Here is a 22137-nt window from a genome sequence, read left to right on the forward strand (position 1 = left end):
ATAGTCTTGTAAAAAGCATATATTACAATAAACTACGTGTTCAGTCTATAGTGTTTCTTTACAAAGTGACATCGCCATCTACTGGCCGGGAAGCATAACAGCGTTTTTTATCGTTTTCGCGGATCTGTGTGACTGGGGATCGTTTTGACAGCGTTTTCGCAAAAGTTGTTGTGTAAATCTACCCTAAAATAACACTGTATCACTGCAAATGCAAGTAAAAGTTGATTGATGCACTCTATATAAAGTTTTTATCAACTTTTAAGCAATCTGAGATGAATACCTGCTTAAGGTCCCAATAGTGGCACAAATCTCTCAGTAAGCCACCAGATCACATCTACCTGAGATTTATCTATATTATGTTAAACAGTTAACAATCTGACGATAATGAATTTGTTTGTTTTTTAAAACGTTGATGTTGTGAACAGTTATTTTAATTAATTCTTTCACTTTAAGTAGTGTAAGGAGAGTGATCAGAGAAGGCATGAGGACAGCAGTAAAACTGTCATTAGGAGCACATGAAGTGCTATATCAAGCCATTTATGGTGTCGAAAGCCCACAAAAAAAAGAAACAAAAGTTTAATTCTTCACTTGATCCATATGCTTTATCTCAAACCTTTTCTTTTAATGGCTTTGTAAGCTTGATGCTGTTTTCCAGATGGCAATGTACCATTATAAATCTGTCTTGCATGTCAAGCAACTATGCTATAATATGAAGATTTAGAAGCGTTAATCTTACCTGCTAACAAACAGTACATATGTTTGACTAATTGGGCATATACATTGCAATGCTGCATGACTTGATATATTGTATATGTTCTGTATTTTATTAACATATTCCTTTATCTCATATTATATTCTGAAATTGACTAAAGTCTAATCGCTGATCACAAAGGCACGTGCATTAATTTTATGGCATAGTATCAAATGGTACTGCCAGCATTTGTGTTTCTGATCTTTAGTAGCTACATCAGTGGTACCAATACATAAAAACGCTAAGATTTGGGATATATCTGTTGAGGAATATTATAGTTTGTTCTTCCAGGATATTTAATGAATGAATGCTGCAATAGAATATTAGATCTTTATAAAAGTCACTGTTGTTGTTATTTTTAAAGGGGCTAAGAATTGTCATGTATTTATCACTTTTTTATTCCCAATGTTTGAACAGTTTGTAACGAAATTAAAAAACAAGACCTTCCCCGACTTCCTATGAAAGCCTCGGGTCGGTTTTGCCGGGAAAATCAAAAGAATGTGACGTTTACGCGCGCTCCCGAGAGCCTTTCTTCCGTTCTACATTAAATCTGATACATATGTTCAGCAGGATAATGCTTAAGAGTCATTATGAAGTGTAATGTCCATGCGTCATACAAGGAAATGGATTCATTCAAACTATAGTCTATAGTCTCAGATGTAGCCTAGGCTACTTTAGAATAAAACTATCATAACAGTGTAATTTGAATTAGGCCTACCTCATCTCTTGATGATGCCGGTGAATTGCTGAATGGTGTATTCACATCGCTATGATCAAATGCTTTTGCTTTGCTTTTAACTGCTGTTTTCTCACCGCTGTCATTTTTGTTGTAGGCTATGTTTATTTTGTTATTGAGGAAAGCACACAGCTCTCAGTAGCGTGGACGGCGTCAGGGTGTTCGCAAACGTTACGATGTGCACTGTACGTTACATGTGCACGAGTGCGAGCACGAGCAATAAGTTGCTGGCTGCAGTTCACTTAACGGCCAATGGTGTCGCTAATAACAAGGGTTTCTGAATTATACGTATTATAGCCTCTTAAAGCTGTAAAGATATTTTTTAGAATGCCAGTAAACTAATAATGTGTAGACATTATTCCTTTTCTTTTTCAGAAAAATGCTATTCATGATTTTCCTTATTCTGTTCACAACATATACCACAAGCTGTCACATGATGACAATTGAGCTATATAAAAGAGTGAAGTGAGTTTTTTAGATTATTCTATTAACTAAGATTTTCACTGCACTGAAAGGCACAGTGTGTGAGGAGAACTATCAAAGAACGCATGAGGACGTATGAGTAATGCATCAGCAGTAAAACTTTCATTAGGAGCACAGGAAGTGCTATATCTAGTCATGATGCCGAAACAACAACAAAAAAAATGGAACCAAAAAAGTTTAATCCTTCACTTGATCCATATGCTTTATCTCAAACCTTTTCTTTTAATGGCTTTGTAAGCTTGATGCTGTTTTCCAGATGGCTATGTACCATTATAAATCCGTCTTGCATGTCAAGCAACTATATTATTTTATAATATGAAGATTTAGTTACCTGCTATCTGCTTTTTCTGCAGACTGTTTCAGTAGCTATACGCACACGGTTGCCTGTTGTTTGACCAAGACACTTGGATGAGTATAAAACGATGGTGCCTCTATTTAACCTGGAAAAAACTCTATTCAAAGGTCATTATTTTAGATGCATTGTAATGCACAGTGACCACAAGTGTCAATATTTTTTTCCCCAAAAAATAATGATGCTCTCTATATACCTTACTTAAATATGTTTAGTTTCTTATGAATATGAAATTGAAAGAAGTCAAGGCATTTATTTGAAGGTTTTCCTCTTCCAGACTTGTCAAATAAATTCAGTGTTTAAAAAGCTGTTTAAAACAATGGAGAACTAAAGAGCTATGCATTTATTTGGCTCATTACACTATATGTATACAGTGTGTGTATATATATTTATTTACCAGCATTACATTTTAAGACATACATTGATTTGCATTCCATGTCATGTCCATGATGCTCACACTCAAGACCACGAGACAAGTTTGCCCAAAGTCCCTTGTTCGTTCTTTTGAAGGACTAAGCAAAAGGAGAAAAAGATGGGGTTATTTTGGCGATGGAGATTAAGGCAGAGGGGGGCTTTTTGTCATTTGTGCGAGACAAGCCATTCATCCATCCCCCGTTCAGAGCCCAAAAAAAAGGCTGGTCCCAGAAATTAGCAGTTTCAGCTCAGCAGCAGAGGCGTCGGGCTGTGAAGGAACAGAGAAATTGACTAATTAGCAATGCGCACTAAAACTTGACGGTTCTCTCCATAACGCAGAGAGAAAGAGAGGAAAGACTCGCCTTTTCCCCTCTCCTCTTTTTCCATAGATGTTTGAAATCGCAGTCATTTACGCTCGACAGTTTTTACAATAGCCTTGAGCCATAATTTTGCGAGTCTCTCCAGCATCCATACCCCTGCGCGGTCTCTCTCCACCGGCCATGCGCGTCCGTTTCTCTCCCCGACCGTGGATTTCCTATTACTCTCGTTACGACTCACTGAGCCCCAGGCCCAAGGATAATGATGTGTTGTTTCTTGGTAGCATAATTTGTCACACGTATATTTCTTCTTCTTCTTCTTCTTCTCTTGCAGAAAGCACACAGCTCCTCTCACACTCACACACACTTCTTCTTCTTGTTAATTCAGAGGAAACATAAATGATCAATGAGCTTGAATGAGCGGGGATCAATGGTTAGGATTCTGATCCATCGATTATAGACTTTTCCAACAGGACTGAACAAAGAAAGTGCACAGAAGGAGCCACAGCTTTACTTTTCTTTAAGTCAGGTAAGTTTTTGGATACCTACTACTAGCATTCAGCACGGGTGCGCACTGTGCGTAAATTTTCCATGGGCTGAAAGTTGCCGTTTCTTCTGGTGTTCTGTCTCAGATTGGGTGATAAATACCGCGTGTGTTGTTGAACGGAGCGATTGCATTGTGTTGTTGCCGACCAAAGGGATGCGCAACCGCACATCTATGGTGGTGATGCTGATGTTGCGGGAGACAAACTAATTGCTTTTGTATCGCATATCGGGGGGAATGCGTGCATGCATTTATGTCTTGTAGGGGGGTGTGTGTTTGCGTGGCCGGATAACAGATAGCGGGCAGTTTTGGAGGCTACATTGTGGGCTTTGCTTTTCAACAACCCAGCATAGTTTGTTTCGACAACGACCATTGGATTTGACGTGCTCACGAACGCATGCATGAGACATATAGATGGGTATGCAACTATTCATGTGGTTTTTAATGCATGTGCTTGTTTTAAAGCAGCTGATCCACTAGCATGCATGCATTATATACTGTTGAGATGCACAAATCCAACTTTGCATGCATGCATGAATGAGATATACTTTCAGAATGCATATGCTTTTATAAAACCGTCTGATGCAGTGTAGTGCACCAATGGCATTGTTTACTCGCAGGAGGTGTGCGCAGCCCCGAAGTCATGTCCAGATCGGGTGACCGAACCTCCACGTTTGACCCGACTCACAGCGACACTCTGCTGCACGGTCTCAACCTGCTGTGGAGAAAGCAGCTCTTCTGCGATGTGACTCTCACGGCTCAGGGACAGCAGTTCCACTGCCACAAAGCCGTGCTGGCGTCCTGCTCGCAGTACTTCAGGTCCCTGTTCTCCACACACATGCTGAGCAGAGAAGACGGGCTGGCGGCGAAGGACCAGGGCAGCAGCGGCACCCCGTCCTCCTCCCCCGACGACAAGCTCCTGCCCAGCCCACGCTCCAGCATCAACAACCTGGTGCTCCAGGGCTGCTCCTCCATCGGTCTGCGGCTGGTGCTGGAGTACCTCTACACGGCCAACGTCACCCTCTCCCTGGACACGGTGGAGGAGGTGCTCTCCGTCAGCAAGATCCTCAACATCCCCCAGATCACCAAACTCAGCGTGCAGTTCCTCAACGACCAGATCTCGGTGCAAAACTACAAGCAGATCTGCAAGATCGCAGCTCTGCACGGGCTGGACGAGACCAAGAAGCTCGCCAACAAGTACCTGGTGGAGGACGTGCTTCTCTTGAACTTTGAGGAGATGTGCGCCATGCTGGACGCCCTGCCTCCGCCCGTGGAGTCGGAGCTGGCGCTCTTTCAGATGTCTGTGCTGTGGTTGGAGCATGACAGGGAGACCAGGATGCAGTACGCTCCCGACCTGATGAAGCGCCTGCGTTTCGCCCTCATCCCGGCCCCGGAGCTGGTGGAGAGGGTGCAGTCGGTGGACTTTATGAGGAATGACCAGGTGTGCCAGAAACTGCTCATGGATGCCATGAACTACCACCTGATGCCCTTCAGACAGCACTGCAGACAGACCACAGCCAGCAGGTAGGATCTTCTGCATGCTCTTAACATATACATGTCATGCTTTTTGTGTAGAGACTAGTGTTTTTATTTTATTTAAAAAATCCATGATTTTTAAAAATAAAATAAAACTGCATACAGTAAGAAAATGTATTTTTGGTCATAAAGTCAAGAAAAGTCAAGTTTGTCAGGTTGTGTATGTCAGACACGAGTATGTAAATGTAGAGTACAACACACTGTGCACGTGATCATGCCCTGATACTATTGGAACAGGCTTGTGTGACAGGTGTCTGTAAACAGATCAATCTTTTCTTTAGCAAAGATCTCATACATTCTTATGTGCTGCATAGCTAACTTGTGAATTGAATTAGATTAGAGTTGGAATATCTGATCCATATTGGTTTACAGAGTTTCCACGCTTTGCCTTATCAGTGAGATCCTCATTCTTTTCCTCATAGTGCTGTTTCAGGGTTGATTAATTTCAGCACTGTTGCAAGCTTGCATACTGCAGACATTATTGCAGTCTGCAGATGGGATAATTAGCAGGAATAGGTGACCGTGGAATAAACTGGAATCAGTTGTTGGAGAATATGAGAGAGTGAGAGATTGTTTGCAATGAGATTCTCATTTTAAATGTCTCTTTTTTAACTTTGGAATCAGGAATTAAGACGTTATGAAAGTCAAAGGGGCCTGATATCTATATGAATATGGATTTGATTGTTATTATTTGGCAATCACTCATCTCTTCATTGTGTATCAGCTCTCCTCACCTGCGTTGATATCAATTGCTGAGCGTCATCCATGAACTTGAATGAGATGAAATCAGTGAATGACTATATTGAAGCATCCTGATGATGAAGTGTTGAAGAGTGTGTAGTTTGTCCAAGGCTAGAGTTGTCCATTTACATCCCAGGCTCAACCTTATAGAGCTGACAGGGATTGTAAATATTGAACACCCAGACTTTTAAGCACTTATTCAATCTAAGAGGCTAACTGCAAGGTCTCTAAACTGATAATAATAATGTGCAGCCAAAATTTTTAGTTTTGATTCGACATTAGTTGATTTGTTTAATTAAATTATTGATTGACTGAATGGATGGATGGATGCATATTTAGGATCTAAACAAGCAGCAGTGATTTGGATATGTCGATGACAGACAGTAGTCACATGCAAGACTTTGGCCAATGGGATAAGAGCACATAAGAGAAAGTCAAGACATTTACATGGTTTGAATCACAAGCACAGTTGTCAATATTCCAGGTATAACAGTTTTTGGGGCATTTAGGGATAGCATTTAAAACAAATAACTGTACATAAACATACGCACCTGTGAAAATGTGACCGAATGCAATGTTGCATGATTTATTTGTGCTTATGTTCATGATTTTGCTGTTTTAAATGAGACTTATAATGAAGAGTTATTAGATTGAGTTTTACACTAGTCACTTGAATCAACATCGCAGATTACAAACCGTTATAGAGATGCATTATCGCAATGAGCTTAATTGATCCAAATGATATAATAAAAATCATTTCTGTTTTCTTTTTTTCCGTTCATTTGACGGTGGTGATAGAGTCATTCAGCATTCATATTTCCCCATGTTCTCTGCTTGGCTTGCTGTGTTTGTACACGCTTTTACCTTGCTGTGGCATCTCATTCAATATGTAATTGCTCTGCACTAATAACAGCTAATGACAGATTTGCTAATGAATCGGTTTCCCCGTCCCTCTGCAACACAGGATTCGCTCAAACAAACGGATGCTCCTGTTGGTTGGGGGCCTGCCTCCGGGTCCAGACCGCCTCCCTAGTAATCTGGTTCAGTACTACGACGACGAAAAGAGGACATGGAAGATCCTTACAAGTGAGTGCATGCTCTTGTCTTGCTAGCATAGATCTTTTCTCTTCCACAGGAAGAACCCTGCCTGCGTTGGGTTGTGCTTCATCGCAGAGCAGAATAGAGCGAGAGCTTCCTGAGATGCAGGAGGTAATGATGTATCACTATCACTTTTAATGTAACTTTTTAATCAGAGCATGACTGCCTTCACACCATTGTGGAGCTGGAACGCCTGGATTCACTTGTGTATGTGTTTTTTCTGTCTTTTTGCATAAGCGCGCCGGCAAGATTAATTCTAATCTAATGATCTCGGGAAGATTCATCATCAGAAGATGACACGTATTCTTATTGAACTGCTTTATTAGGGCAAACGTTCTTCTCGTAAGTGCATTTGTCTTCGCGAGCAGCAGGGAAGGAACAGGAGCAGTTTGCATACTGCCAGTAGTTTGTTGTGTGTTTTGGCATGACGAATTAGAACCAGAATTCTTCGGATTTAAAAAAGCAGAGATCAAATGTGTCGGAATCTTGAGTATTGACATCATAATCATAAAAAAATTTATGTCATAATAGAGTCTTGTCTCATTTAAGTCTCAACTTTGTCTCAGATGTTTCTACTAATACCAGAGAAAGACACAAAAGAGCCAGTGGTAGTAGACATGTAGTAGAGCGGTGTAAATAACGGTGGCATAGCTCAGATGATTTCGTTTTAGAAGAAGTTGCACATGATCAGGAGACTAAAGCAAAAGTTTCTATTTGCACTTCTTTTAATTTCATTTCAGTCTAAAAGCAACAATTAAAGGGGATACTCCAACCAAAAATGAAAATTCGGTCTTAATTTATTCATGCCCTTCCAAAACTGTTTGTTTGTCTTGTTCTGTGGAACATAAAACAAGATATTTTAAGAAATGTGTCAGTGTTGTTGTATTGTCTATAAAATGAAGATCTAATATTGTTTGGTTCCCGACGTTCTTAAAAATATCTTCTTTTGCGTTCTGCAGAAGAAACAAATGCATACAGGTGTGAAACATTATGCGGAAGAGTAAACAAAGACAGAATTTCCTTTTTGGGTGGAGTATCCCTTTAAGACACTTAAGTGTTTGAGTTCATATTGAGATCTCTGACTTTTGATTGCAGACATTAGCAAATCTGAGCACAGTTTGTGACATTGTTGTGATCTCTTCTGAAATCTAGAGGAGATTACAAGGCTCTTTTTCTCAGGTGAGAAGCTGGAGACAGGTCTCATTTGCTCTAAATGTAATTTCACTGCTGTTTACGAGAAACAATTGAGGCAATAAAGAGATCTTCTTGGTGATTTTTCTTTCCTATGCATTTGCATATTTTCCTCGAAACAAATTGTTAGTTGATATAATGCATCAGAGTCAAAAGTACTATTGCTTGTGATTACTGCGGCTAGCTGTTAGCCCCAGTGCTAGCCGTTAGTCGGATAGTTAAAACCGCGTATTTTTGTGCAAATAAACTCTCTGAACTTGTTCAGAGTCAGTCAGTTGCTGTCTGCACTTGTGTCAGTTACACTGTTATGTATATGGCAAGCTCCAAGTGGCTTTTGGGATAGCAAATGCTTCGAGTTTGTTCTTTTAAAACATAGCAGCTCATGTGTTTCGAGATAAACTTGGCTAGTCGAAACTCTTTGAAAGTCCAATTTTATAGCTCTTTTTAAACCATATAAATGGATTCTAATCCTAAATTACTTCTATCTAGCTCAATATAAGATGTTCGTTTTTGTAATTTAGCAATGAGCCAAGACACAATGTATTATGATTTAATTAAAAGGATTCTATAGTGTCTGTCTTACCGAGGGAAAACAAGGACATAAACGGACGTGCAGTCATTTTGTTTTATGGCTAAGATTGCGTTCAGTCATCCAATCACTGCGTCGCTGAGGTGTGAGACCTACAAAGACACCTTACGCTCTGAAACCTGCTTGTAAGCGTTTGGCAGCATGCATAACATTCATTAATGAATTACATCTGGATCTATATAACTTACACTCATAAGGTCATAGTGTAATGTCCTTTATTTCTGCCTCAGACGTCGAGTCTTAAATGGCCCATGGCCAGGCGGAGCGACCAAACTGCAAAATCATCCTGTGAACACACCAGCAGCCCCTTGATGTCGTTTGGGGTGTGCAGGTTATTAACATTCAATCATAACTTTGCAATGAGCCGAAACCCAAAAGGGGGGGAACAGGGACTGATTAAAACCTTCATCAGCACTATTTAGGATGGTTCTCATGACTGGCTGCACCTCTCTGCTTCTCTGGCTTTCTGGGGTGTGCTGAGACTGCCACCTTGTGCACTCAGTGTGCTATGGTCAAAATCAGACGATGCAAAACTGTTTCTGTTATTAGTTGATTATTCCATATTGCACATTTCATGGCGTTGTGTTGTTCCTTTAGATTGGTGACAACACCACTTTCACTTTAGACATATTAACATGAAGTAAACAAATGAAGATTTTTATTTTTTTTTACATTAAGAAAAAATAGACTTTTTCATAGCCATTAAGATTTTTTTTTTTGCATGGTGAACTTATTTTCATAAGCACTTTTCCATTTTACTTTTCTTTTTTTCATTTCTATTAATCTCAATGATTCTCTCATTATTTTTGCAGTTTTATATTTAAAGCAGCATAAATTAAAAGCAGTTCAATACACATTATTAATACATACTTACATTACTACAATGAATTCAGAAACTGAATTCTAAATATTCGATATATAGTATATTATAGCCTATATATTATATATATAGAATATATATATATTATAGTTGTTTTTATTTATTTAATGATTGATTTGATTTTTATTTATTTATATTTACATTTCATGACAAGTAAGCACTTTTCTATCTTTTCTCTTTTCTAGTCTCAAAACATTTTATTTTAGAATTGCTTTTAGTTGATTATTCATTTTTAGGGATGCATCGATCCGATACTCAGTATCGGTATCGGCTCCGATACTGCCATTTTTGCCGGATCGGGTATCGGTCAGAGGAGGCCGATCCAAATCCGATATTGTGCGTATTATTCTGTGTTATTGTTAAGCCCCACAAAAGGCACAAAAACATTATCAAGTACCATAAAGTTTTCGTGCACTATCTTATAAGTGTTCTGAAGCCATTATATAGTATAATGTGAGATAAAAATTAATATTTAAGTCATTAAATTCAAGACCTGGTAAACTTTTTCCCTCCGCTGCGGCTGTCAGTCATTCTCCATTCAGCATTTAACAGCGCGTCGCGTTCTGTTACGACAGGCAACACGATGAAACTCTCCAAGATCAAGATGATTCAATGTTACTATTATTATTCTTGATCTGTAGATAAAGGTCTATGGTTTAGCATAAAACAACTTTATATTGCTGGACTTTATTGCTGTAACTAAATCATGTTACTTTCTACCGGGCGTCTGTTAGATCGCAACACTAGCCTAGAGTCAGAGAGCACTATAATTGTTCTTCACGCGCACAGTAACTGAAATTTAAAACTGTTAAAAGAAAAGGCTCAATAAACGATTGCATAGATACTGTGTATAATACACTACGCATCGATATGTCTTTCCTTTGTGCTTTGAACTGTTCAATGCGGATTCGACGCGCTGCGCGCTGTGACTCCGTGTTGCTTCAAGCGCATCATTCTGCGCTCGGGATGCGCATAAGCGCTGTGTGCCGCACTGTATTGGATCCTTTCATAATCATATAATACTACTTTTGCGCAATGAAAGATTATTAATAGCCTTTCTTGTTCTGTCCTATCTATCATATGTTGCTGCCTCATTAAACAGCTGTGCTATACATTTAAAACATGTCTCAATTTTATAGTAGCCTATACAGGCTATATATAATAATTTATCTTTTTGATTTTTGTTATCTTGTTTTTCATGAATGTATTTTACAACAATACAAAGAGCAATGTGTAATGTTTGACCAGATTTAGTGTTACACTTATTGTCTCTTATTTGTTCCCCTAAATTTTCTTCACTAAATGTTCAGATTTTATACAATTATTGTGCACTCATGATTTTTCTAGACTAAATTGCACTGCTGAATTATCCACTAATCTTGTTTATTATAGCATTTTTGTCACAGATTATGATCATATATTTTTTGGATTTGTTGTTTTTCTTTAAAATTAAGTTGTCTGTGTTAAGTAGATTGTGTTTAACACACAAAAGAGTGATTATCAGTTCAACACACAGAGTTATAGAAATTCTACTTGATTTAAAAAAAAAACTGCACTGGTATCGGATTGGTATCGGTATCGGCCGATACTCAGAATTTTGGGATCGGATCGGATCGGTTTTGAAAAAGCGGTATCGTTGCATCCCTCCTGTTTTATTTGTGTATTTAAGTGTGTATTTTTTTTCTGTTTGCCTGTAAAGCGCTTTGAGAAAGCAACTTTTAAAGGCGCTATATAAAATAAATGTATTATTATTATTTACTTTTTCTTTATTTTATTATGATTCTCATTGAATTTGAATTTATATTACTGTAATAGTTTTTTTTTTACTGTTATAATTTTTTTGAATCCGCATGAATTAAAAAGCAGTAAAATAAAAATGATGAATAAATACTTACATACTATGAATTCCCAAACTGAAATAATAGCAGTTATATATATATGGTCCTAAAAATAAAAAATCTTTTTTTTTCTGACAGGCTTTATGAGATTTCCTCAATACACTGTCTTAAACTTTACCTCAGATCTTTCAGTTTTAATCCCAGATTTTTTTTTTTTTTTTTGAAAAACAAAGACCTTTTAAGCTGAATTTCAGGAGGTTTGTTCCTTTAAAAGTCAATATCATATATCTTCACTGTGTGCAGGCTTCTTATCAGTCAGTTTAGCAATATGATGCATCTGCACCTGTGTAGATCAGGCTGTAAGATCAATACCAAAGCCTAGACTGTGACCTCTTGATCATTTGAATCATTGAGTCTGTTGGGACGTGTGTGTGTGTGTGTGTGTCACGTCTGCAGCAGTAAATGTCAGCTGGCCACAAAAGCCTTGCATGGCTCCAGACGCCAGAGAAGCCAAATAATTCTCTCCCTGACAGGTCGATCTCTGTCAATCAGGTTTTGTGTGCAGCGAGACAGTCGGGAGGTTCCCCTCGTGGGACGGAGTCAGTCTGAATCCGTTCTCAATGGAAAGGCCTCTGTGCGTCAGACTCCAGTTAGATTGCGGTAGAAGAGGCCAATCGGGAAAAAAGCGCGATTCAAGGCTGTCTAATTTTACAGCAACTGTGATCCATCAGGCAGCGGAGATGTGACAGTGGAAATGAATGATGGAGGCAGACAGGTGGCTCTTAGCGTACGACTGATTTACGCTGCACGGGCACCGGACGGAGATTTATGGAGTGAACATGATCATGTTCATTATGACTGTCACCCTAAGACCATTTCTCTCTATTTCAACTGGGGGTCACTTTTGCAGGAGCTGGAGAATTACAAAAGATGGAGACAGGAAGGAAAAGTGCAGCATATCAGAAATCTACCACAAACCTGTTAATATGAGGAATTGGCTACTATTTGATTGGTTGTGACAGCATTTTATTCAGAATATTGAGAAAAGTGCAGTTAAATAAGGCTTCATTTGTTTCCCCGTAACCATCAGAAAAAGTTGACTGTCAACCTCAGGAGGTCAAACTAAATATTGAATATGTTTTTTTTTTTTTTTTATGATACTGCAATTTTTGCAACTTTGATCTGCGTGATTCCTCGGAATTAATATTAAATACACATTAAAACAAAATTAGATAAAAATGTATATACACACACACATTAACATTTTCTTGAGGATATATATTTTTTTATCTCAGCTAATAATATTGTAAACTATATAGGGAACCCTATTAATTCAATTCACATTTATTTGTATAGCGCTTTTAACAATACATTTGCACATTGATATTATAATAAAGGTTACAATTAACAACAGAGCCCAAAGTAAAAAAATATATATGCAAACATGTAAATTGCACATAAGGCAGTTTTCACATTAAATTCTAAATCTAATTATAAAATGATGTTTCTACTCCAATTCGCTGTTGAAATATAGTAATTTACATTGTGGCTGTCATAACTAGTTTTCATGACAGATTTATTTAAACATACATTAAATAATTAATACATCACTATCAGGTTAAGTAAAATATAATGAATATATAGGCAAATATAGTGCATATATTTAGCGATATGCTCTTCTCTAGAGTTCTGGACACTGAATGACTTGCCTTAGGTAAATATAATGCTACGTGACATTGTTTACAAGCTGTTTTATTGACGTTTTTCCACAGTTGAAACACTGATTGAGCGATTACATGAGCCATGAGATGTTCATTCATGTTTATTTCGTGCTGTAACTAGTAAAGAGAAAGAGATGATCAGTTCACTCGCGCTCCGATGCCGTTTGAACTCGGGCCCCAAAGAGCATCAAAACAGCATTTATTGTTTGAATTTCCTTATAAAAAGGACAGAATTTGAAAGATGAGACTTTGTATCTTTTGGAAAGTAACAAAACACAAAGCTTATTGTGATTATTGGACTGCATATATAATGTCTAGTGAAGTTTTATTCACGCATAGACTGAAAGATTGATTTTGTCATTTAAGAATCGATATCGATTGGTTGAAATGGAGATATATAAAACTAGTAGTTTCAAATTAAGTTCCACACATTTTAAAACAACAGTGTTTATATATATATATATATATATATATATATATATATATATATATATACTTAATATAGCAGTGAATGGTTAAACTTGTCAAATCCTGAACAAATAGAATTATTTTAGTGGTTTAATGTTTCTTGAGTGTTATTTCTTTGTGGGATTAGTGGGTTTACCGCATTGGTTGTTAACTTTACATTATCCTTTACATATTTAATACATTATGTGTAAACTGTAAATGAATATCATTGGCTTGACCTTTCACTATTCAGATGTATCACTTTCTCACTGCCAATGAAGCACTAGACTCATCTGTTGTGTCTCTGTGTTGCAGTAATGCCGTATAACAGCGCCCATCACTGTGTAGTTGAGGTGGAGAACTTCCTGCTTTTACTGGGTGGAGAAGACCAGTGGAACCCTAATGGTAAAACATGAATTAATGTCTATGAAAAGCTGAGTAAAACAATCATGTGCTGAATCAGTGTTATCACTGACATTTAGGGGTGTAACGATACCTTCATGTCACCATTCGATACATATCACGATACTGAACTCACGATACGATATTATTGCGATACTCCAAGACATATGATAAAAGGTTAACAATGTACTCTTGATTAAAATGCTGCTAACTTTGATATTACATTGTGGGTTTAAATGAATAGGTTTGGACTAGGTGCTTGTTACCCAAGGACAATAGAGACACCAGAATAAAAATATTCATGATTCTGAAGCTGAAAATACAGAATTATTTTAGACGAATATGCTTGCACTCTGTCACTGACTAGATATATTTAAAATAATGTATAGGCCACTTTTTACTGGTAACATAAGACATTTGGCATTATCCTGACCCACAAATATCCCCCCATTGCATTATTATACATTATAATCAACATTATGTATAGTAGTTTAATGTAGTACTGACACTAAAACTTTAAAAAAAAATTCTGACACAGTAATTTTTATTTTGGGGGAACTATCCACGATACATATTGGCCCTCATTTATCAAAAGTGCGTACACCAAATTTCCAGCGTACACCTGGCGTACACCCAAAACCACGGTGACTTTGAGATTTATCAATATGGACGTTGGCGTACGGCACGCTCAAATCCTACGCCAGCTCAGGAGGTGGTGTACGCACGTTTTGAGTTAGTGCGGAAATGCGCAGAAAAACAATCCCTAACACCACAAAACGCACTGACAAACTAAAAGATATGATATATTATGAACAACAACAACAATAGTAATTATAAACTTCAGTGTTTATTTTTGTGCAACATGGACTTAAATTTTTAATTTGTGTGACTTTACCAAAGCATTTGATTTGTAGCCATATGTATTCCTTCAGTTGCGAGCCTGTGCGCTTTACCTGACGTTTCATGGTTAGGCCCGGCAGGTGCGCACGGACTGGGTTCGGTAATGAAAGGCTTTCAATGACCAAAAAATAATTCAGACTGACAAAATAATAAAAATTACATTCTTCTTCTTTTAAATAATAATGACATTCTTCTTCTAAATAACAATAAGCGTCATTAATAATAAAAATCATAAATGGTAATGGTAAATGGTAGGCCTAATAATAAGAACAATATTACAAATTGTCATGCAATTATTAATGTGAATGAATGGTACTCCACATCACATCATCATCATCACTATTGTACACTATTGTAGGTCATTTCGGCTCCACTTCGGAGAAGTTTCTCTTCTGTGCCGTCTTCCGTGTGTACATGGCGTAAAATGAGGGCGTGGGGGAAGCGGAGACTTGAATATATAGGGGCGTGTTATTCTAATGACGATCGTTTTTCAGCCGCGGGATTTATCAAGGGCAGGTATTGCGTACACCTGGATTTCAAAGGTACGCACAGCTTCATAAATCAGGCGGTGAGAGGAGTGTAAGCATAATCTTACGCCAACATATACACCCGTTTCTACGCAAGAATGATAAATGAGGGCCATTGTCACTATCCACGATACGTATTGTTGCATTTTTGTATTGCGATATATTGTGGCACGATGTATTGTTACACTACTGACATTGATTTTATAATTCATAAAATGTGTATTATAGCTATGAAATCAGTGTTTTTATTTTATTTTAAACAATATTTATAATGTAACTGTGAAATAATACTAATATGCGTTTCATCTTCGCAGGCAAACACAGCACCAACTTTGTAAGTCGGTATGATCCAAGATTCAATAGCTGGATACAACTACCGCCCATGCAGGAGAGGTATGATGCCTTCTGAAAATGACTTATTATTCATAAAATAATAAGAGCTCTTCATAACATGGCTATAATTATTTCTTAAGCCTTTGTGATGAATTTTTCACTCTTGGTTGCGACTGGGATATTTGCTGTAAACAGTCTCTACGTTGACTGATTTTAAGAGACGATCTTTTCATCTTGTCTTTGTTTCAGGAGAGCGAGTTTCTTCGCTTGCTGCCTGGATAAGCACTTGTATGTTGTTGGGGGAAGGAACGAGACAGGTTATCTGTCTAGCGTTGAAGCCTATAACCTTGAGACAAACGAATGGAATTACGTTTCGTCTCTTCCACAGCCGCTGGCTGCACACGCAGGCGCCGTGCACAATGGGAAAATATACATCTCAGGTTTGACGATACACCTCATCCAAACAGTGAATGAATCAAAGTTTCTGAGACGTTACTAACAGGTGTCGTTACAGGGATGAGGTCTGGAAGTGACTTGCTGTACTATTAACAGCACAGTTCAATGTTATTTTGAACACTAGAACAGCTACTTTTATTTTAAATGCATTTTAAATTCAACATAAAATGGCATTTGGACAGGACTTAATAATAGTAATTTATCCATTGGGAATTAATTGGATTGTGAAAAGTGTCTCTGGTCACACTTTAGTTAAGGGTCCGATTCTCACTATTAACTATGACTTTTGCCTCAACAAACTCCTAATTACTGCTTATTAATAGTTCGTAAGGTAGTTGTTAAGTGTAGGTATTAGGTACGATTATTAAGGGATGTAGAATATGGTCATGCAGAATAAGGAAATAATGTGTGCTTTATTAGTACTAATAAACAGCCAATATCCAAGTAATAGGCATGCTAATAAGCAACTAGTCAATAGTGAGAATTGGACCCTCAACTAAAGTGTTACAAGGTCTCTCTCTATATGATACATGATTGGGCGAAAAGTACTTAAAAGTACAGTACATTAGCCAAAAAGGAACGTTTTTTCAGAATAGACCAAAAAAAAATCCTTTAGAATAACGTGAATCATCCCTATAGCCTAAACAGTATAGTATTATGTTCATGGGTTTGATTCCCAGGGAATGCATGAACTGAGGTTTATATATCCAATCCAATGTAAGTCTCTTTGGATAAAAAAAAGACCAGGAATGTTCATTCAGAAAGTAAATACGGTCAATTTTGATTCCATGTTGACTTAATTTTTTTAATAAACTTATACTTGTCCTTACGTTGAAACTGGTATTGTGTATGTTATGCTTCAGGTGGGGTTCACAACGGCGAATACGTGTCTTGGCTGTACTGCTACGACCCCGTGATGGACGTGTGGGCTCGGAAACAGGACATGAACACTAAGCGAGCCATACACGCTCTCGCAGGCATGAACGACCGCCTCTACGCTATTGGGGGCAACCACTTAAAGGGTAATTTATATAGCCGTAAACCAACCCTCAGCAGCAGGGGCCGCACTGACTGTGTACACAACAGTGATCAATATAGTTTCATTCAATGATTAGATTCCAAGCTTGCAACACTTAGACGCCTCTGCAAAGTAAGATCTTGGCATATACGCCTGACTGTTTTCTTCTGTGTGTAGGATTCTCTCATCTGGATGTGATGCTGGTTGAATGCTATGATCCTAAAGCAGATCAGTGGAATATCCTGCAAACGCCCATCTTAGAGGGACGCAGCGGGCCTGGATGTGCTGTTCTTGATGACAGTATTTACTTGGTGGGGGGCTACAGTTGGAGCATGGTAAACACATCTCACTTAAATCCTGGATATAGATATAGAAGATATAGATTGTAGGTTGATTCCCCTGAATAAGCTGCTATGGCAAAACTGGTTCAACCTATGGTGTGAGGTTGGGGGTGGGGCTATCTGTTTAACCGACCAATGGCAGAGGGGTTCAGTCAGGAAACCTGTTTGAAAACAACCACTATTTTTGCCATTCTGATATGGATAGTAGTGAAGAAATGACACACTTCACCTAAAATCTTTGATTATTTTTAACACTCAGTACAAAAACGTTTATTATTCAAATTAGAGCTGCACGATTAATCGTTAAAAGATTGCGATCTCCATTCAAACACCCACGCAATCTAATTCCTAAACTATCATGATTCACCTGTGTCTATTAAACCTTTGACAAAATCGTATCGGAACGTTCTACATTCACACTTTCACTGATCCAGAGAGAGCACTTATCATGTTGGTATGAAACAGCTTCACAAACAGTCTTTTCAACCACACAGTATTGTTATTTCTGTATTACAATAATTCAAATTATCACAGAAGTACTGAGATAAAAGTTTATGATTTGGATAGAAACACTGATGTCTACTCTACGGGGCAAATCACCTTTTGTAAGTAACTTGGCGCTTTAAAAAAAACAATTGTATCGATTACATTGTTCACCACTAGGTGGCGACAAGTGATGATGTTTTATTCATTCAAACCGTTTTAAATAATTCAAACAAATTTTAAGCAATTCATTATTTGTCAGAACCTCTAGTAAATTACATTTTATTTTGTTTAGTCGTCTGTTCGGACAGAGTCGTTGGAAAATCGTGATCTCCATTTGAAACCAAAAATATCATGATTCTCAATTTATCCAGAATCATGCACCTATAATTCAAATGTAATACAAGTAGAGTTCTGATAAATATTACACATTGGGTCTCAGTCTGATCAGTAGTCATTTTAAGGGCTGTTTCAAACACAAAATCCCGATGGCTGCATACGAAATCGCATACTTCCCTACTATATATATAGTAGGCGATAAACAGTATGTGACAAAAGAAGTATGTCTGAATTCACAGTCCTAAAAGAGTAGGTAAAAAGTACCCAGATGACCGACTACTTCTGGCAAGATTCTGAAGTGTGCATATGATGGACACTTTACTATCCCATGAGGCCACGGGAGAGGATTTGTGAATGGCAGTGAAGCGACGCTGTAGGTCACATAATAATGACAACATGGCGCATGTAGTACGTTCGGATTACATACATACAGGTCCTTCTAAAAAAATTAGCATATTGTGATAAAGTTCATTATTTTCCATAATGTAATGATAAAAATTAAACGTTCATATATTTTAGATTCATGTTTTAATACTGATGATTTTGGCATACAGCTCATGAAAACCCAAAATTCCTCTCTCAAAAAATTAGCATATTTCATCCGACCAATAAAAGAAGTGTTTTTAATACAAAAAAAAAAGTCAACCTTCAAATAATTATGTTCAGTTATGCACTCAATGGTCAATACTTGGTCGGGAATCCTTTTGCAGAAATGACTGCTTCAATGCGGCGTGGCATGGAGGCAATCAGCCTGTGGCACTGCTGAGGTGTTATGGAGGCCCAGGATGCTTCGATAGCGGCCTTAAGCTCATCCAGAGTGTTGGGTCTTGCGTCTCTCAACTTTCTCTTCACAATATCCCACAGATTCTCTATGGGGTTCAGGTCAGGAGAGTTGGCAGGCCAATTGAGCACAGTAATACCATGGTCAGTAAACCATTTACCAGTGGTTTTGGCACTGTGAGCAGGTGCCAGGTCGTGCTGAAAAATGAAATCTTCATCTCCATAAAGCTTTTCAGCAGATGGAAGCATGAAGTGCTTCAAAATCTCCTGATAGCTAGCTGCATTGACCCTGCCCTTGATAAAACACAGTGCACCAACACCAGCAGCTGACATGGCACCCCAGACCATCACTGACTGTGGGTACTTGACACTGGACTTCAGGCATTTTGGCATTTCCTTCTCCCCAGTCTTCCTCCAGACTCTGGCACCTTGATTTCCGAATGACATGCAAAACTGAGCAACAGTCCAGTGCTGCTTCTCTGTAGCCCAGGTCAGGCGCTTCTGCCGCTGTTTCTGGTTCAAAAGTGGCTTGACCTGGGGAATGCGGCACCTGTAGCCCATGTCCTGCACACGCCTGTGCACAGTGGCTCTGGATGTTTCTACTCCAGACTCAGTCCACTGCTTCCGCAGGTCCCCCAAGGTCTGGAATCGGTCCTTCTCCACAATCTTCCTCAGGGTCCGGTCACCTCTTCTCGTTGTGCAGCGTTTTTTGCCACACTTTTTCCTTCCCACAGACTTCCCACTGAGGTGCCTTGATACAGCACTCTGGGAACAGCCTATTTGTTCAGAACTTTCTTTCTGTCTTACCCTCTTGCTTGAGGGTGTCAATGATGGCCTTCTGGACAGCAGTCAGGTCGGCAGTCTTACCCATGATTGCGGTTTTGAGTAATGAAACAGGCTGGGAGTTTCTAAAAGCCTCAGGAATCTTTTGCAGGTGTTTAGAGTTAATTAGTTGATTCAGATGATTAGGTTAATAGCTCGTTTAGAGACCCTTTTCATGATATGCTAATTTTTTGAGACAGGAATTTGGGGTTTTCATGAGCTGTATGCCAAAATCATCAGTATTAAAACAATAAAAGACCTGAAATATTTCAGTTGGTGTGCAATGAATCTAAAATATATGAAAGTTAAATTTTTATCTTTAACTTTATCACAATATGGTAATTTTTTGAGAAGGACCTGTACTACACACATTCATACTATATAGAACGTTTGTGAAGTAATTACTTGTCCAAAATAAGAACCTACTCAAGAGAGTATGTTATTTCAGACGCAGCCATTCACTCCCTAAAAAGTCCCACAATGCACAGTGAAAACCAAGGAGCATCGTTGCTCACTACGTATGTTCCCTTAACGGTAGTTCTTCTGAAGTATGAAACATAAATCATGACTTTTTTTGTTGTTGTTGTTTAAGACTGTGAAATGCATAAAGAAGCATTTTGAAGTATGAAATCTTGTGAGAATAACTAGTTGAACATCTCTTGCAGGGGGCATACAAGTCATCCACCATTTGTTACAGCCCAGAGAAAGGCTCATGGACAGAAATGGAAGGAGAGGTGGCTGAACCTTTAGCCGGGCCGGCCTGTGCCACAGTCATACTGCCGGCCTGTTTACCATTTAACAAATAACTATATAGAATGGCGAAAAAGAGGAAAAACCTGTCGGGATGGAAAGTCAATCGCTGAATCAATGAATCAAACAAATGAGGTGACTCTCCCTACGGAACGCCCCCAGCTTTTGAACAGGAGGTGATGAGGTGTACAGATTATTATTTTTTTACTGGTCTGACAAGAGCACTTTGTTTCTTTCATACTTAAAAGTTTTAAACTGATATAATCATCAACTTTGCGTATTTGATGCTCACGTGTGTTGACATTCAACTGCTCACATTCAATCCTTTTTTTATGGTAAATGTTTTTGCTTAACTTGGCATACAGTAGCGTACGCATACTTTTTGGAACCAAATCGATATAGCTTCCATACGTACTTTGTGTTTTGTGGAAATCGCTGATTCAGGCGATGCTGAAGAGGGTTGACAAAGGAATACTCTTGTTTTACAAGCAAAACTCATGATTCTGTGTACGCTGTAGAGTAGATATCAGCTATTTAATATATATCACACCACGTCTGCTTGTTATTGATATTGCCGCCATACTTAAGTGGCATATTGTTATTTGTACAGATGAGAGGGGAATAAATGTCAGTTATTAATTATAAAAAAAAAAAACATTTCAGTAAAACACAAGTTATGATTTATTGTTTGAACAATCAGTATGTTATTTATTTAGCCATGTGGTATATATGCATGGCGTAAAGTGGAAAGCTTATTGTGTTATGCTGTGGATACATATTTGTTTATGTTCATATCTGTTTATATCTCACAGTGCCTATTTTAAGCATCAGGCTGCTTTATTTCAGAAAATTGCCCATTATAAAATCAGACATTTTAAATCATATAAATTATTGGCCTGATTGGTTTCTCTGAGACGTGATCTGAAATCTGAATCTGTTGCACTGGTGTTTGATGGCCCTTTAGATGAGAAAAGGGAATGTTTTTCATCGTTGTAAATAATCGCTTGCAGTGGAACATTTTTGTGCTCATAGGATTTATTCTCAAATCCTGTTATGTTCTTTACATTTAGTCTATGAAAATAAAAACTGAATTTCTGGATCAATAATCTGTCTGAGCTACACCTCAACAACACAACGCCTCAATCTACTGTATATCAAACTGTTTCCAGTATTGCAAGAATTCTCTGTTTCATAGCAATGTGCAATAATGTTTCATTTACTGATTAGAAAAACTTTGTTTAAATACAATATCAGACAAGTTTGATAAAATGTTTGAATTTATTTTAAGGCCCAAGTACAGGTAAAACATGAGTGTTTTTCAGCAGACATACAGTAAAGTGGACTGTAC

At 38.1% G+C, this 22137-nt stretch overlaps 1 protein-coding gene across 2 annotated transcripts; it reads left to right on the plus strand.

Moving 5' to 3' along the window:
• Positions 1-2978: 2978 nt before the first annotated feature.
• Positions 2979-21889, plus strand: klhl14 (kelch-like family member 14). 2 transcript variants are annotated; one of them, XM_056249335.1, is made up of 9 exons: positions 2979-3582; positions 4218-5121; positions 6839-6960; positions 13954-14043; positions 15782-15860; positions 16050-16240; positions 17120-17278; positions 17452-17609; positions 20705-21889. In XM_056249335.1, exons 2-9 carry the CDS (start codon positions 4241-4243, stop codon positions 20843-20845), a joined length of 1821 nt encoding a protein of 606 aa, XP_056105310.1. In that variant the 5' UTR covers positions 2979-3582; positions 4218-4240; the 3' UTR covers positions 20846-21889. The 2 variants fall into 2 exon arrangements, with proteins under 2 accessions (XP_056105310.1, XP_056105309.1); XM_056249334.1 differs by lacking the exon at positions 2979-3582 and adding an exon at positions 3638-4015.
• The last annotated feature ends 248 nt before the right edge of the window (positions 21890-22137 follow it).

The sequence above is a fragment of the Rhinichthys klamathensis genome, unplaced genomic scaffold, assembly GCF_029890125.1.
Source record: "Rhinichthys klamathensis goyatoka isolate OS25496 unplaced genomic scaffold, OSU_Roscu_1.1 h1tg000059l_1, whole genome shotgun sequence".
Lineage (NCBI taxonomy): Eukaryota > Metazoa > Chordata > Actinopteri > Cypriniformes > Leuciscidae > Rhinichthys > Rhinichthys klamathensis.

What these genes read in the sequence shown, in the direction of transcription:
- klhl14 (XM_056249334.1), top strand. An exon ending in AGACCAGTGGAACCCTAATG is followed by an intron (nt 14,044 to 15,781) that starts GTAAAACATGAA and finishes TCATCTTCGCAG; the next exon opens with GCAAACACAGCACCAACTTT. An exon ending in GGGGCTACAGTTGGAGCATG is followed by an intron (nt 17,610 to 20,704) that starts GTAAACACATCT and finishes CATCTCTTGCAG; the next exon opens with GGGGCATACAAGTCATCCAC.